Raw genomic sequence first — 16391 nt, 5'->3', positions numbered from 1 at the left:
AATAATTGTTAGATGAAGACTTATAATACCTTCTCCTCTCCCCCCAAAAATATACATGATAAAAAGTTGCCATGTTTTCAGCACATACTTATTAATCATTTATCAAGCATTTGAAAGCATTTTCCAAGTTTGAAGTTTCTTCGGTCCATTAAGAACATCAAGGTGGGAATCTGAGGACACAGTTTCTAGACCTGGCTTTGCCACAAACTAACATGAGTTAAGTAAATCACCTTACAGCTTTATGAACAATTCTCTAGAGTGTCTGTTTTTCTCATGTCCCCAAGGAACAGAGAAGACCTCAGAGACACAGATAGGTGTGCAGACCTGCATTTAAGAGGTAATAGGGTACAAATTACTATTCACACCTTATTTCAAACCAGTTCGAAGAGAAGTTTTAATATGCCTCCCTTCACCTTGGCTTGTTTGCTCTCTGCAGTCAGCACTGGGCTTTCTGTGTGGACTTCCACTTATATAAATAACCATGTTGGAGCAGCAACTGCTGGTGTCCTTCACATTCCTGGTCCAGTAATATCAACTTGAAGCATCTCATCCCTCGAGTCCAGACAACCCATGTGATACAGCAGAGCAAGAGTAACCTGAATATGCTCTGATCACAAAAAAAATGCCCCCCACACCACCACCATCTCTTTAAGCTCTTGGCAGGTTTCTGCCCTGCATATATTGCTCTACCTTTTTACTCTGGCTCCCTGTAAGCTCAAGCTTCTGAAACCTTCTACTGTTCTAGGTTCGCCTATGCATTTGTTCCACATTTTTGTGCCCTTCTCTCCTAAAACTTTTGTTTTTTTAGTGATCTTAACATCCACACTGTAGTATCTTTCTTGTTCTTGTCTCCATAAAAATTAGTAATCACAGCATTATATGTAGACAAAAAAATTCTAAAACCTCTTTTTCCTTAAAGATCATTTAATTATATTAGCATGACTACAGTGAGTTAGATGGCCCTATTTAAGTCCACTGAAATTAAAAAAAAAACTACTTCAGGGGCGCCTGGGTGGCTCAGTCGGTTAAGCGTCCGACTTCAGCTCAGGTCATGATCTCGCGGTCCATGAGTTCAAGTCCCGTGTCAGGCTCTGTGCTGACAGCTCAGAGCCTGGAGCCTGTTTCAGATTCTGTGTCTCCCTCTCTCTGACCCTCCCCCATTCATGGCTGTGTCTCTCTCTGACTCAAAAATAAATAAACGTTAAAAAAAAAAAAATTAAAAAAAAAAACTACTTCAGGTGTTATAACATCACATTTGTAACTATTTAGAGTATAAACTAATGGCACCAAAGAAATGATTATCATTGCTTTTGCCTACTGGAATTTTTGAAAGGAAGAAATAGGGAAATGTAACTTTTGATAAAGGGGGGAAAAAAGCTTATAACTGCCACATCTACTTCAATCCATTTTTTAAAAAACTGGGCTCTATTTCTACTGATTTTGAGTATGGCCAATAATCCATTTTGAAAAGAATGATGAAAAACATTGTTCGTTGAACTGAGTCACGTGTATTTTATAGTATCTCAGATACTAGAATTTGACACAGAATTGTCTTCCTTTAATTTCCATTATATTTATATTTTGTTTTTGCCCTTCAACAAAAGCAATACAGGACTATTAAAATTTTCTTTTAAATATTTTAGAAATATGTAATATGGGTAGTAAAAGGCCTCTATAAGTCCAACTACACAACATAAACACACATACAAGATAATCACTGTAAGTTGCAGGTATGTATTCTTCCAGAATTTTTGCCTGTACATATACTAACATACAAGTAATCAGCATGCTTTTAAATAGGAAGGATTCTACTACTTACCAAAATGAGCCCTGATATTAGTGAGGAAGTGCCTGTCAGGGCCACGTAGAACTTCGGTGTTAATGTGTTCAAAAACATGCTCACTAAAAAAAAAAAAAAAAAAAAAAAAGAGGGAAAAAAATAAGGAATGCATAAGTATGTCAATAAAACAGACTTCCATTTTTCTTTTGTGGTGAAATCATTTGTTTCTGATGACAAAAATTCTTAGAATCATAACAAAGTCCCATTAAAATGGTTCAGCATTACAAAGGCCAGAATGCTAGGTGTCAAGGTATAGTTCCTGAAAGAAAAAAGCTACATACAAGAGAAAAGAGCAGCTTTTTAGTTTCTGCCTCCCAAAACTATCCTTGGGAATGGTTTTCATGGATTCATAACCACTGAGGAGTCAAATCAAAGCTGGTTACTAGGGGGCGCCTGAGGGGCTCAGTCAGTTAAGCGTCTAACTCTTGATTTTGGCTCAGGTCGTGATCTCACAGTTTTTGAGATCGGGCTCTGTGCAGCTAGTGTACAGCCTGCTTGGGATTCTCTTTCTCTTTCCCTCTCTCTCTCTCTTGGGATTCTCTTTCTCTTTCCCTCTCTCTCTCTCTCTCTCTCTGCCCCTCCCCAGCTCGTGCATGCTCTCTCCCTCAAAATAAATAAATAAACATATTAAAAAAAAGTTGGTTACTAGACTGTCAGTCAGAAAAAAAAGATCCTTATATGTTTCATGAGACCCACACATTAGAGTTCTTGATGAACCAACAAGGAATATTTCAACCTAGAACAAATGGAAAATAAATACAGTTGATCCTTGACTGATATGGGGTCTTAGGGGCACAAACCCCCTACACAATTAAAAATCTGAATATAACTTTTGACTACCCCCAAAACTCTACCCATAGTCTACTACTGACCAAAGCCTTAGCAATAACATGCACAATTAACACAAATTTTGTAGGTCATATGTATTATATACTGTGTTCTTAAAATAAGCTAGAGAAAAGGAAATGTTAAGAAAACCATAAGGAAAAAAATTACATTTACAGTGCTATACATATTTATCAGAAAAAATCCACATGTAAGTAGACCTGGGAGGTTCAACCCCGTGTTGTTCAAGGGTCAACAGTATATTGGCAGTTATTAAAGATTTTAAGACTATTGTTACTCCTAAGAAGGAAGGACAAATTGACAAAGTTAGCATGAATTAGCAAAACTTTTTTCACCTAACTTAAAAAGGCTGTTAGTCTGCTCATCAAAATAATTGGATCAATAAAAAGAAAGACAAAAAATAAGTCACTAAAAATGTGTAGTCGGGTACCTTTCTGACCAATTTCTGCCACTCTGTTCATATGAACTATATTGTTGATCTGGCTGCCGACTTAATAAGGTTCACTTCCACATTTCATTATCATTTCTATTGAGATATTGCATGAAGCTTTGATTATTACCAAAACAACAACTGACCTAAAGAGCTTTTTGCATGCATATTCACATTCTTTACTGAACCTATTGTTGAAGGGGATCGCATTGGCCTGATTTTAGAACGAAGGATATTAGAAATAGGACTTTGATATCATTAGGGGAAAAGGCTTTGGCATTTGCCAACAAGGCCCACATTTGCCCACAAGGCAAAGTCACCAACATGAACACGATCCCATGTTCACTCATTCAACAAATACTTCTCTCTGTTTATGAATGAAACTACGGACAAGGAATGGAAGCATGAATGAGATACATTTCTGACCCTCTAGAAGGCCACAGTCTAGGTGAGAAACGAACAAGTAACCAAGCAATTACCAAGTACACAGTCAAATCCTGAGCACAAGATGTTATGAAAACACAGAAAAGGGATGCACTTTGCGCTGGGGCTTGGAAAGGTTGTGCAGGAGAATAATCGGGAGTTAACTAGACCAGAGCAGGAAGGAGGAGGGATAGAAGGGCAATGTCAGCAGAGGAAGGGGCTTGCTTGGAGGTGCTGAGAAAATATCACAGCCTTTCCAAATGGTTGCACAGGCTGAGGAAGTTAGGAGCTTGAACTGTCAACCCTTTACAGAGTAGAAGGATGCACCAATTCCATCCTTCTTGACTACCAACCATCCTTCCCGGTGCTTCCTCTTACATGAATTTTTTTGTTTGACTTGTGGGCTGTCAGTTGTAATCTCAAGCGTCTGAACTAACATAATGTGCTCAGTTGATAGTCACAATTTGACTAAGAGGATTCTTTTGGAGAAATAGAGAAAGGCACAGAAGAAGCAATCAGTCTGGGGCTGTAGGGGTACAGCTGAGTTAAGGGTGGGTTTGCTTGGCCATTAAAAAACCCAAAGACATAGTGATTTGTCCCTTCCTAAGCACAATAGTGGAAAAAGGAAGATTTTTTAAAAGAAAAAAATTAAACCAGGTCGAATTCTGAAGTGTCTAAAATTCTCAAAATTTCCATCCTTACACTATAAATGACCCCACATTCCCATCCATTTACTCATTCATTCATTCATTCATTCAGAGAATGTGCACACATGAGAGAGGGGCAAACGGAAAGAAAGCGAATCTTGAGCAGGCTCTAAACTCAGCATAGAGCCTGACGCAAGGCTCAATCCCATGACCCTGAGATCATGACCTGAGCCAAAATCAAGAGTCGGACACTCAACCAACTGAACCACCCAGGCAGCCCCTCCCCATTATTTGTTAAAAAGTCACCAAAACATAGTATTTGCTTTATTTTATAGCGATGAACTCTCATATCTCCATGATATACTTTTCAGTAGGTTTCAGGGACAAAGTGAGTATAAAATTCTATGAAATCCATTTCTTCAAGAAAGAGAAAAGATGTTCCTGAATTAGAAGTGCTTTAGTAGCCCTGTTGTAAAGATTTTCTACTGAAAACACTGAATCCAATGTGGGCAAAAGACTCAATAGCTAACTGATCAGTGTAAAAAAAAAAACAATATGTGAGTTTTCTAAAGAGATTAAACTAAACACTGTCCGCATTTGGTTTTACTTAAGATTATATAGCAGCACTGATTAATAATTAAAAGGTACTTCTCTGTTATATCCAATTGTAGAAAGCTACTAGAGTAGGGAAAGATAATGAAGTCATTAAAAGGAAGAGACACACATAGAGAAGTGAGAGAAGGAGAAAACACTTAAGAGAGCGGGAGGTGCTCATTTAAGAATCTATTAATCTCATAGTCTTATTGAACATCCTCGCTCAAATCACTAAGACCTGGCACTTGGCAATTCTGGGCACAAATATCAACACTTTTTAAAGTTAATAACAAAGCACTTTCACATATTAGAGAGTTTAATTCTCATTTCAGCTCCATGAGGTCAATATTCTTATTCATGTTACTTCACAGCTGGATACGAGGAAAGCCCTGAACACCAGCAGTCCTGCCTCCCAAGCTCTGACTCGCGCGGCATCACAGGGGCAGGCAGATATTGCTGACAAGCATGAAAGAACAAAAGAGCAAATGGAAAGCCTTTCATTGTAAAAGGAGAAGAACTCTAAATAAATGATACTAAAAGATGGATGCTTTTAATACTGTATTTATTTTTACCTCTGACCTTTAAAGATAAGTTCCCTGTAATCTTATTACTGGTGTTTGCAGCACCGGGGGGGGGGGGGGGGAAGGCAGGTAGGCACACAGAGAGGAGAGTCTAGTTGAAGATTCCCTCGTTAATCTAGAAGGGCTGCACGCTGCAGACCAGACCACCTTAAAACAAGGAATACCTTGCCTAGTTTCATCAGCAATGATGGCCACTAGCAATTATTTTTTAAGACGTATGAGGGCCTGATAAAGTACCTAAAAACTGGAGCAGAAAACTGTGGAGTTTATTCTTTGAAACGTAAATGGGATTCTCCTGAAATTTACAGACACATCACTGTCTCCTCCATACCAGCTGGGGCTGAGCAAAACAAATTCAAAAACAAACAGACTTCTAGCTTTGTGAAGAATAGCTTCATATAATTTCAGTAATGTCTTATTTCAACCCAGAGACAACAATTAATAAATCAGAAGGCTTTTCATCTGATCCAGCAGAACACTCCCAACAGGTCACTGCTCAGAAACACCACATGAGTTACTCAGGGGCAGCACCTCAGGGACTGAATCGTGGAGCGTTCTGATGATGCTGAACTTCAACTCAGTACGGTCTTCTTATTTAATTAATGAGCAAATGGGAAGGAATGAAGCATGGCCCTGAGAAGAAACAAGGTAGGAAGGATGGGTACATGGATTGAAAATTAAATGACCTAGGGGCGCCTGGCTGGCTCAGTGGGTAGAGCATGAGACTCTTGATCTCCAGGTTGTGAGTTTGAGCCCCACATCGAGCAAAGATATTACTTAATTAAAAAAAAATTGGGGTGCCTGGGAGCTCAGGTGATTAACCGTTCAACTTCAGCTAAGGTCATGATCTCATGGCTCATGAGTTTGAGCCCCATATCTGTGCTGACAGGTCGGAGCCTAGAGCCTGCTTCAGATTCTGTGTCTCCCTCTCTTTCTGCCCCTCCCCTACGCGCACGTTCTGTCTCTCAAAAATAAATAAATGTTAAAAAAATCTTAAAAAAACCTTTTTTTAAAGAAAATTAAATGACCTCTCTGGATCACAGAAGAGAAGAGATAATAGGTCAACTATGGGAAGCAAAGGATCACTCCTGTGAGCAGTGCTTACTCGGGAATCCTGTGGAATGGAGCCAACCACATTTCTGTCTCTCGAGACATTAATAGCCTTTCCTGAGATTCTTCAGAGCATGAGCAATCCCCAAACCACGCTCCTGGAAAAGACCTTCTGCAAAACAGAGTGAACACACAACCCTATGTTTGTCTCCTCAGACATACTTCACCTCATGCAGAGAAGCCCAGGCAGGAGTGAAAAGGCTAAGGCAGCATCAAAGACTTGGAGGTACTGACTAGAAAGAACTGAATAAGCAGTGTGATAAAGTCTGTAACACCCAAAATTCTGGGTCTGTTTTGTCCTGTGTCCCTTTTACTGCCTTTCTAAAATATGGCAACTGAAATAGAAAAACTTGGAAAAGTTACAAAATAACAATCACAAACCACTGAAAATGTTAGAAATAAAGTCCCTCGGAAGAAAAGCTAAAGAAACGACGTTTACTTAGGCTGGATGAAAAAAAATTGAAGAGATTTTAGGTAAAACCATTATCCTTGGGAAAGACACCAGGGTTAGGAGACTTGGTCCGTAAATGTGAAATCCACTGTGATGTGGTGGCCCTCGGAAGGTCCCACACCCTCCCAGGGCTGCTCTGAGGCTCTGATGAAATGTGCATTCCGTCCTAACTTCAGCACAGACTCACTGGATGCCTTCCCGGGGCCAGATGCTGGGGAGCACTGCCCCTGCCGCCAATGGGCTCACAATCCAACGGGTGAAGGAGGCAAGGAAATGGATACACAAATATCAAAGAAATGAGAAATGGATACACAAACATCAGATTAGAAAAGAGGTTAAGAGATCAAGAAAAATTTCTGCCAAGAAAAATATTCCTGTCTGAGACTTGTAAGATAAATCGGGAGTTATCCATATGTTGCCTGTGGCTGCAGGGGTGAAGAGACAGTGAGAGGTAGAGCTGTAGGGCATTCTGCATGGAGTACTGCAGCTCAGGGGCTGGCAGGTGCATGCCCCTGGAAGGACAGGGAAAGGCAGCACAGGAGCCACAGATTTGCACATGTCTGCTGAGGCACCAGTGGGGAATTCCTGCTAAATGTGTGAAACTATTTTCTATAGTGCCTGCCATACAAACACACGGAATACTGACTGATGGATAGCAAATGGCTATTCTCAGAGAAGACAAATTAGAATGGGTCCAAATTGTATTTCTCAAACCATTTGGTCTCCAAAATTATTTAGGGAGGACTTCTCACTAACAAATGTATGCAATGAGTAGATGTACAATACAGCCTAACTAAAAGGATACTTATGGAATAGGAGACTCTGGTTTGCTCACTTTTCTTAGTAAATAAAGGAACATTTATCTCAACGCAAGCACAAATCTTTACTTTTGAGGCTGTTTCATTGTCCATACAATAAGAATAATATCTAGCTTGTTACAGGGTTGTTGTGAGGATTAAATGTGTTAGTCTAGATAAAGTGCCTAACACAGCAAACCTCAGCAGATAATATGTATTGTTGTTGCTGTTAGTTATGTCTTATGTTACTCTTCCTTTCGTGATGTGACGCCTTATACCGGTCCAGTTGTAGAAAGCAGAGGAAACTCAGTGGAACGTATTTGTGTGAAAGTAGTGCTGGCAGCAGTTCACCAGCACTTACTGTGCACCCCCTTCTATGTGCCGACCACTGGGGTACAGACCACAGCCCAGGAAGTAAATCACCTGCACTGTGATTTTGTCCTATGCCACACGTGGATGCCCTACAAAATAAATGAAGAACCAAGTAATGAAGGGTCCTTTCAAGTGAAGTTTAGTTGCTGGAAGTGGTAATAAACTGGAGGGTGAGTTTGAAGGCAGCCATTTTGAAGGCAAAGAAATTATTGAATCCCCCAAGTCTACCGTGTGACCCTAAATCTCTGATCTCCGCCTTTGTAGGTGCCGTGGGAACAATCAATTCAGCCATAGGCCACGTGGAAACCTGCAATCTTGTTCCTTAGTTTCCTTCAAGTCCCCTTGTGGCTTAGTACATAAACTACGTTAAAGCCTAACCTATAACCCAAGCATGATAGTTTACAAATGTTTTAAATACAAAGAACAAATCATCAAGGCCACAATACCTTCCAAGCCCTGAGACAGGAACATCAAAATAAACTAGAAAATTGGCCATTTCATGCAAAGCAACATTTCTGAAACAGATTTTTCTTTTTAAGTAGGCTTCTCACCCAGCTCACTTGAATTCACAACCCTGAGATCAAGACCTGAGCTGAGATCAAGAGTGAGACACTTAACAGAATGAGCCACCCAGGCACCCTGCATAGCAACATTTCTGATTTAATTACAGAAAATACAATGTCCCATGTCTACATAAAGTGCATTAAGGTACATGCTAGTCTTTCAGAAGGCTTCTATCAAACTGTTTTCTCAGACCTCATACCTTACTCAGTGGGTTAGGGAACACACTGGAATAGTTTAATCCATTGCTTGGATTTTTCTGTGTGAGAATAGGGTATATTCTCTTCTTTCATTTTATTGTTCTTTCAACCCTGCTAACCCCTCTCTTCCCTCCTGTCAGATTCCATTAAGTAGAATTGCAACTTCACTTCTTTTCCTCATTTACCAAAGGACAAGAGTATGAAAAATGTAAACTTTAATAATCTAACCTGCACATATGCTAATTTTGAACAGATTTCCAGATCGCACAGCTTTTAAATTTAAAAAAAATCTTGCCCTTTTTCTCAGAATGACACTGTGATAGACAAACTCTAAAGCGACCCACAATGACCCCTACCTCCTGATGTTCATGTAACTCCCTTCCCCTGAATGTGGGTGGACATATGACTTGCTTCTAGCAAACAGATATGTAAGATGCTCTCTCAGTATCTCCTTGCCAGTGTAATGAAGAAAGTGGCCATGTTGAGAAGCCTATGTGGCAATGGACTATGAGCAGCCTCCAGGGGCTGAGGCCAACAGCCAATATGAAACTGAAGACCTCAGATCTACAACATGATTTCTGCCAATATCCTGAATTAACTCAGAAGTAGATTCTTCCTCAGCTGAGTTTGCAGATAAGATCACACCCTAACTGACACCTTGATAATAGCCTTATAAGACCCAGCACAAAAACAAACAACCAAACAAACAAAGGATCCAGCACAAAAGTCCCAGCTAAGCTGTGCCTGTATTTCTGACCCACAGAAAGCATGTGATAATAAATGTATATTGTTTTAAGCTGCTATATTTGTCATAATTTGTTAGGAAGCAGTATAAGACAGATAGAATCAAGTATAATTCATGAAAGTGGGGGTGCCTGGGTGGCTCAGGTGGTTAAGTGTCCAACTCTTGATTTCAGCTCAGGTCATGATCTCATGACTTGTGAGTTCAAGCCCTGCATCAGGCTCTGTACTGAGAACACAAAGCCTGCTTGGGATTCTCTCCCTCCCTCTCTCTGCCCCTCCCCCACTTGTACTCTTTCACTCTCAAAATAAAATAAACTCTAAAAGAATAATAATAATACTAGAGGCACCTGGGTGGCTCAGTCAGTTAAGCGTCCAACTTCCACTCAGGTCATGATCTCACTATTGGTGGGTTCGAGCCCTGCGCTGACAGCTCAGAGCCTGGAGCCTGCTTTAGATTCTGTCCCCCTCTCTCTCTGCACCTCCCCCCTCGCACTATGTCTCTCTGTCTCTTGAAAATAAATAAATGCTTAAAAAATAAAAAATAAAATAATAATAATAATAGTAGTAGTCCATGAAAGTGAAAATCAGTGTGGACATCTGATAACTGGGGCTAACTGCGGTATGCCCAGAAAGGGTGTTAAACATATGCCAATTCTATCTACCCAAGAGCTTCTTTCTCAACCGTTCATAAATAAAATACAACTTCAACCTCTGTTGCCATGACAACATGTTATTCCACATGCTGATCTGTAATTGTCTTTGTAAATCCACTAGTATTAAAGTCGAAGCTGAGAGAATTTTTTTTAATATGGAAATCAAGCCTCTCCATTTTACCCCAGTAAATGGACTTTCCTTTTTCTAGGCACACTTTAAATACACAACATTTTCATGTTCCCAAGAAATCTGTTTTACATCTGGGCACAGCATCAGTTCAAGAGAAGACTAAACACACCGTGAGCACTTTTCCTCATTTGTTGCTTTTGCTGCTCCTCTCCTTGTCCTTCACCCCAGTCTCCTTGGGCTCTGATAACATCTCAAGTTTTTATGCATTATAATTCCCTTGATAAATTCTGTGGAATTCATCCTTGTGAGAAAAAGATATGGAAGTATAATTTTAGGCCCATTCCAATGGCAAGAAATTCTCATAAATCATTCTGTCTACTCTTCTCTATACCCTTGACGTTGCCTTGGCAACTTCACAGGTATACTATTTCTGCTTTACTGGGCATTTGGCTCTACTGAGGAAGTAGAGACGAGCACATTCCTTCTTTCTTTTCTCAGCCGTGATCTGGGAAACTATATCAGAGTGTTCAGTCTTCATGGCTCCTGGTCCTTGCTTCTGTCAAGTCATGAAGGACTGTCCAAAGCGCAGTCGCATATAAACCTCAGTAGCCCTCAAGGGCGAGTGAAGCAAGATCTGATTATCTGTTTGCTTTTATTTACAAATAGGCTAATAATGAGGAACTATACACTGGTCAGGAACAGGAGAGTGGCTAGTTATAAGTCTTATAACTTTAGCCATTTAAAATATGTTTTAATTTAGGTTGAAGATCATCTTATGAACCTTGCTGTTTCTTTTTTTTTTTCTTTAATGTTTATTTATTTGTGAGAGACAGAGAGCGCAGTGGGAGAGGGGTACAGAAAGAGATTTGAACACAGAATCTGAAGCAGGTTCCAGGCTCTGAGCTGTCAGCACAAAGCCCGATGCTCAAACCCACGAACCGCGAGACCATGACCTGCACCAAAGTCAGATGCTCTACCGACTGAGCCCCCCCAGGCGTCCTGAATCTTTCTGTTTCTTATAAAGTATTTACCATAAGGAAGAAAAAAGATATCTGTCTCTAGGGGAGCAACACTTGCTCAGTTATACTTCAAAAGACAGAAGCCCTGCAGAGACATGGCTCTCCAGGCCCCGGGCACCTCTAATCGGGAAGCATTCACTGTGCATTCTCAATCCACCCCCCCATCCACCCCTCCCCCCAGGGCAACCGCCACAGAGCCTGGTCCGTGGAGGTATAATCGCCTATATTCTTGCTCAGCAAGTGCTCTGTATTAATACCAGCTAGGCCATTAATTTATCCAAAATGTAATTAACTTACAAAAAGTGCAAGACATTGAACCAGACACTGGAGTTGGTAAATGAAATGATATAATGAAACTGATGCTCCCCTTGAGAAGGTAAAATAAGATGCCCACACAAATAACACAGGACGGAATATGAAACGTCAGAAGAGAGGTACAGATAAAATCTAGAGGAAGAAAATATTACTTCTAGTCAGAAGGATCAGAGAAACTTAATAAATGAGATGTCCTTCCTTCTGGGCTTTGAAAGAAGAATAAGCTTTTAGCATGAGATTGGAGAGAAGTAAAGAGACAGTACAGATGCCACATGGATATGAGAGCGTACACAAAAGAACTGGGTTGGAATAGTATAGGTAGGACAAAGAGCGGCAGTGGGAGATTATGCTGGCTCAACTGCCAGGTCGAGAAAATCAACCTTTCGATAGAGACAGTGCGAAAATAGTCACTGAACAGCCATGTGAATAAGACACATGTAGAAATCATGAAGTGACGTGGGAAATGTACAGCTCAGACACTAACCTTAGAGGGGAGCTCCTGCGATACCACCAGGGTGAGAGGTTGGGCATATCAGATTTGCAGAGGTAAATTCAACAGTATGTGGGTCTTAACAATGTGACATAAAGGGCGAGACTCTGGAGAATGTCGGCAAAGTGGGGCCAAAGTCAAACTGCAAGTGATTAAAGACAGTGAGTGGTAAGGAATTATGGCAGCAAGCACAGGCTACTTCTACAGGAAGTCTGGCAGGAAAGAGAAGAAAAGAATGTATCATTAAGTGTGACTTAAATTAAAAGAAAATATAAAGGGCGTCTGGGTGGCTCAGGCAGTTAAGCCTCCCCCTCTAGATTTTGCCTCAGGTTGTGATCTTAGGTTCGTGAGATGGAGCCCCATGTGGTGCTCCACACTGACCGTGCAGAGCCTGCTTGGGATTGTCTGTCTCTCTCTTTGTCCCTTCTCCACTTGAGCCTGCACATGCTCTCTCTCTCAAAATAAATAAACATTGAAAAAAGAAAGAAAATATAAATAGCACTGTACAAGCTAGTAAGTGAGTTAGGAATAACATTTAAGCCTTTATTCCACTGCAACAAGATCCACCCTAAGAAATCCAATACTGGCTCATTCTTATACCTCACTTTTAAAGACATAAGATTACTCTTTGGAAATGTGTTTACTTTCCCAGAGATTCTTCTTTTTATGCAGATCTTAAAGAATAATTAGAGGGAATTATGGCACCTTAAGTGACATCATTTTGAACCTGACAGTTTAAGAATACGTATATTCCTGTTTTATCAGGTGAGATTAAATACAAAATAAAAATAAATCTATTTTCTATTCTATTGATTCTGATTTTTGCACTTTCTGTTAATTTACTTGCTTTGTTTTGAAACCTTCTGCTAACATATAGCTGAAGAGTTTGCCTCAACGGAAGCCAATAGTTTGAGTCAAAGAAGCAACTCTAAGCCATGGGGCAGTAAAATTCAAATCTGACTTTAAGTTAGGTTTTTATTTTCATGACAGTCTCCAAAAGTTTAATGACTAATTTACTTCTCTTTTGAGTGAAAAGCTGTCCCACAACAGATGGTCTGCTGGAAGCTGTATTAAGGCTGTCTCTTTCTAGGTGAGGATGCCTAACCAACAGAGATAAGAAGCCACAGGGGAAACCATTAGACAGACCAATACTTTAAGTATTCAGCTGCTCCAACGGCCTGATTGTTCAAAGGCTGGCTTCATTACTTTCAGTTCCAGTAGCTAGACCTGGCTTTGCATTTGCATCAAATGACTGGTTACTATTCCAGAGGGCACCTAAAATTATCTCCCCAGGTCCAGGACTGGCAGCAAATTATAAGTGGTAAATCACAAATGCACCCAGCTCTAACTAAGGTCTACAGGTGACAGTAAATAGAAACTGACAGTAAATAGAAATAAGAATTTTCTTATAATGTATGAAAAGATGCATCTAACTTCCAGATGCCCTGTGTCATCCCTAATACAAATGCTCCCAAACCCTTAAAATGGCCTTTCTCTCCCTTTTGAATCTATTCTTACTATCTCAAATAGTTTTCAGACATTGTCACCACTCACTGTGAATGACCCATTCATATGTAATTTTTTTTTTTTTTTAATTAGCAAATGTCTAATGCACAGATCCTTAGAGCAGTTTATCTCCAGTTGGATCATACCAAGGTTAATGAGGTCAATGTTCTGGGTCTGATCTGAGTCAGTCAACCTCATACCAAGAAATCCTGTCCACAAACTCAGAAGGCACCTCTGACTAGCTGTATTACAAACGGTATTACCACTCAAAGGCCAACCATCGTGATACCATAAAAACACATACATTTTAAAAGAAAAAAGTAGATTAATTTTCAAGGTTGTTTTCCCATAACATTCTAAAAAATATAGAAAAAAAATTTTAAATGCCACGCCCCCAACCCAGCACTGACAAAAGGAAACAAAAAGAAAAACTAGCACACGCAGCACACTGCTAATGAAAACAGCAAAGGCAGTTTCTCTTGGGAATAATTTGCTAAGATAAAATAATGCTAATTGACAGATGTAGAGACTACAGCATAAAAAAATACATAACATGACTATTCAGTAAGAAAGTACAGTAAGTGATTTGCAAAAGCACCACCTTCAATATCATTTAGATCATTATCTGCAAAATGTCCAACACCATCATTATAGGGACAAAAAAAAGTCTTATCAAGCCATACTTTTAAACACTTGTTTCAGTTCAACAAATACTGTGGAGAGGGCTACTACATGTCAGGCACTAGTCTGGGTGTTTAGTGCATATCTGTATTTTTATTTATTTTTAATGTTTATTTATGAGAGAGAGAGCAAGAGTGAAGGAAGGGCAGAGAGAGAGGGAGACACAGAATCCAAAGTAGGTTCTAGGCTCTGAGCTGTCAGCACAGAGCCTGATGCGGGGCTGGAACTAATGAACCATAAGATCATGACCTGAGCCAAAGCTGGACCCTTAACTGACCGAACCACCCAGGAGCCCCTAATGCATGTTTTTAATCATTTGATTCCCACCACAGCCCTGCAAAGTTGACTACCCTCATTTTATACAGATGAAACTGAAGCTTATTGAGGTTAAATGATTCACCTAAGGACACACCCCTATTAACGGCTGAACCTTAATTTGAACACAATTCTACCTGATCCCAAAGCCTATGCTCTTTCTCCTTGGGGACATACCATTCTTTTAGATAACTGACCCTACGTTTGGGGAGACAAACCAAAGAGAAATGTCTACACTTCAGATTTGCTTTTTGAGATTTCCAGAGTTCACTGCCTCTTCTGAAATGGCAATCTGGTGCTGGCTTCAAAGCCAGGCCTTATGGCTGGGCTTAGGGAGACCTCTGGGATCTGAGAGCAAGAGGCTGCCCCAAACCACAGCCTCAGTCTAGGGCATGCAGGCCTAGCAATGACTTCCTCCTGAGTTGAGGGTGAGGGGAGGATGGTGGCTGATTGCTGAGCCATTCATTACCACACAAACCTCATGTTAAATAACTGACTCTCCCTCAAGGCTATTATTAGCAATGAAGGATGATGTCTGCACATTCTAATGCATTCTATTCAGTATTCTATTTTATTCTGTATCTTGTTCCTTTATCTTACTATGGGTCAAGATAAAATCAGGGCCAGATATTTTACACAGAAAGAGACAGCACTGTCTAATGTCTAAAATCAAAGTATTCAGGCCTACCATACATATACTATTATCCTAGCCTTAGTGAGGATTAATTGGAGTGGCAGGCTCCTAGGGCTGTGTTGGACACCAAATAACAGCTTTTCATACAGTAGTTATTACAGTTAATGTATCTACAAAACTTTGGTTCTATTCTAATAATATAATTACTGTTTTAATCAACACTTGAAGTAGTATCCTTTCATATTTTCAACTTATAATTATTTTTTCTTTCACTTTGAAACAAAATAACTAATATATTTTCTCCTCCTACAGTCAGGTCTGCTAAAACAAAAAAGAAATTTAAAGCATCCTAAAGTCACCATACCCTTTGTTATACTTGTAACTAAGCATCCCATAAATCCTGTGTTTGGCTCTTTTTCACTTTAAATTTATTTGGTGTGATATACACAGTCCTAAACATTCAATGGATATAAAACCCAGGGACATAAAGAAGAATGTATTAAAACATATACCATAGTCTTCCCTTGCACAAATGTGGTGATTATACATTTAACTACAGGATTTGAACACGAAAACCCAGAATGATTAAATCTAGAAGATTATCTATATAAATTAAAAGCCTTAAATTTCCTGGAATTTTCTAACTGACTTGCTAACATCATCCTAAAACTATGATGAAACCTGTGCATTCACTTGTCCATTCTAGAAGGTTTATACATGTGAATTTAGCACATTTCTGTTATTTTTAAATCACCACACATCTAGGAACTTATCCTAAGGAGATAAAAATGGATTTTTATATATATTTATTCTTCAGGATATTTGGCAAATTATATTTATAAATATATTATTTTAAAAGCAAAAACCCCAAAACACTAAATATCTAAGAAAATGGTTAAATACTATATGCCATTATGAAAGAACAGTATGCAGCCATTAAAAATCACACTATAGGGGGGCACCTGGGTGGCTCAGTCAGTTGAGCATCCAACTTTGGCTCAGGTCACAATCTCATGGTTTGTGAGTTTGAGTCCTGCGTTGGACTCTGTGCT

The 16391-nt window shown here is 39.7% G+C and overlaps 1 protein-coding gene across 5 annotated transcripts in view; it reads right to left on the bottom strand.

The window, feature by feature from the left end:
- The window catches only part of ST7 (suppression of tumorigenicity 7), a 267667-nt gene that overhangs the window by 118329 nt on the left and 132947 nt on the right, over positions 1-16391 (bottom strand). For all 5 annotated transcript variants that reach the window (XM_049642971.1, XM_049642974.1, XM_049642970.1 and 2 more), the window contains one exon: positions 1820-1902. In XM_049642971.1, the coding sequence (XP_049498928.1) occupies positions 1820-1902 (83 nt within the window). The remainder of the gene's footprint in view (positions 1-1819; positions 1903-16391) is intronic.

The sequence above is a fragment of the Panthera uncia genome, chromosome A2 (genome assembly GCF_023721935.1).
Source record: "Panthera uncia isolate 11264 chromosome A2, Puncia_PCG_1.0, whole genome shotgun sequence".
NCBI classification, from domain to species: Eukaryota; Metazoa; Chordata; class Mammalia; order Carnivora; family Felidae; genus Panthera; species Panthera uncia.
The sequence above is the reverse complement of the archived record's forward strand: the minus strand, read 5'-3'. Positions and strand labels throughout refer to the sequence as shown.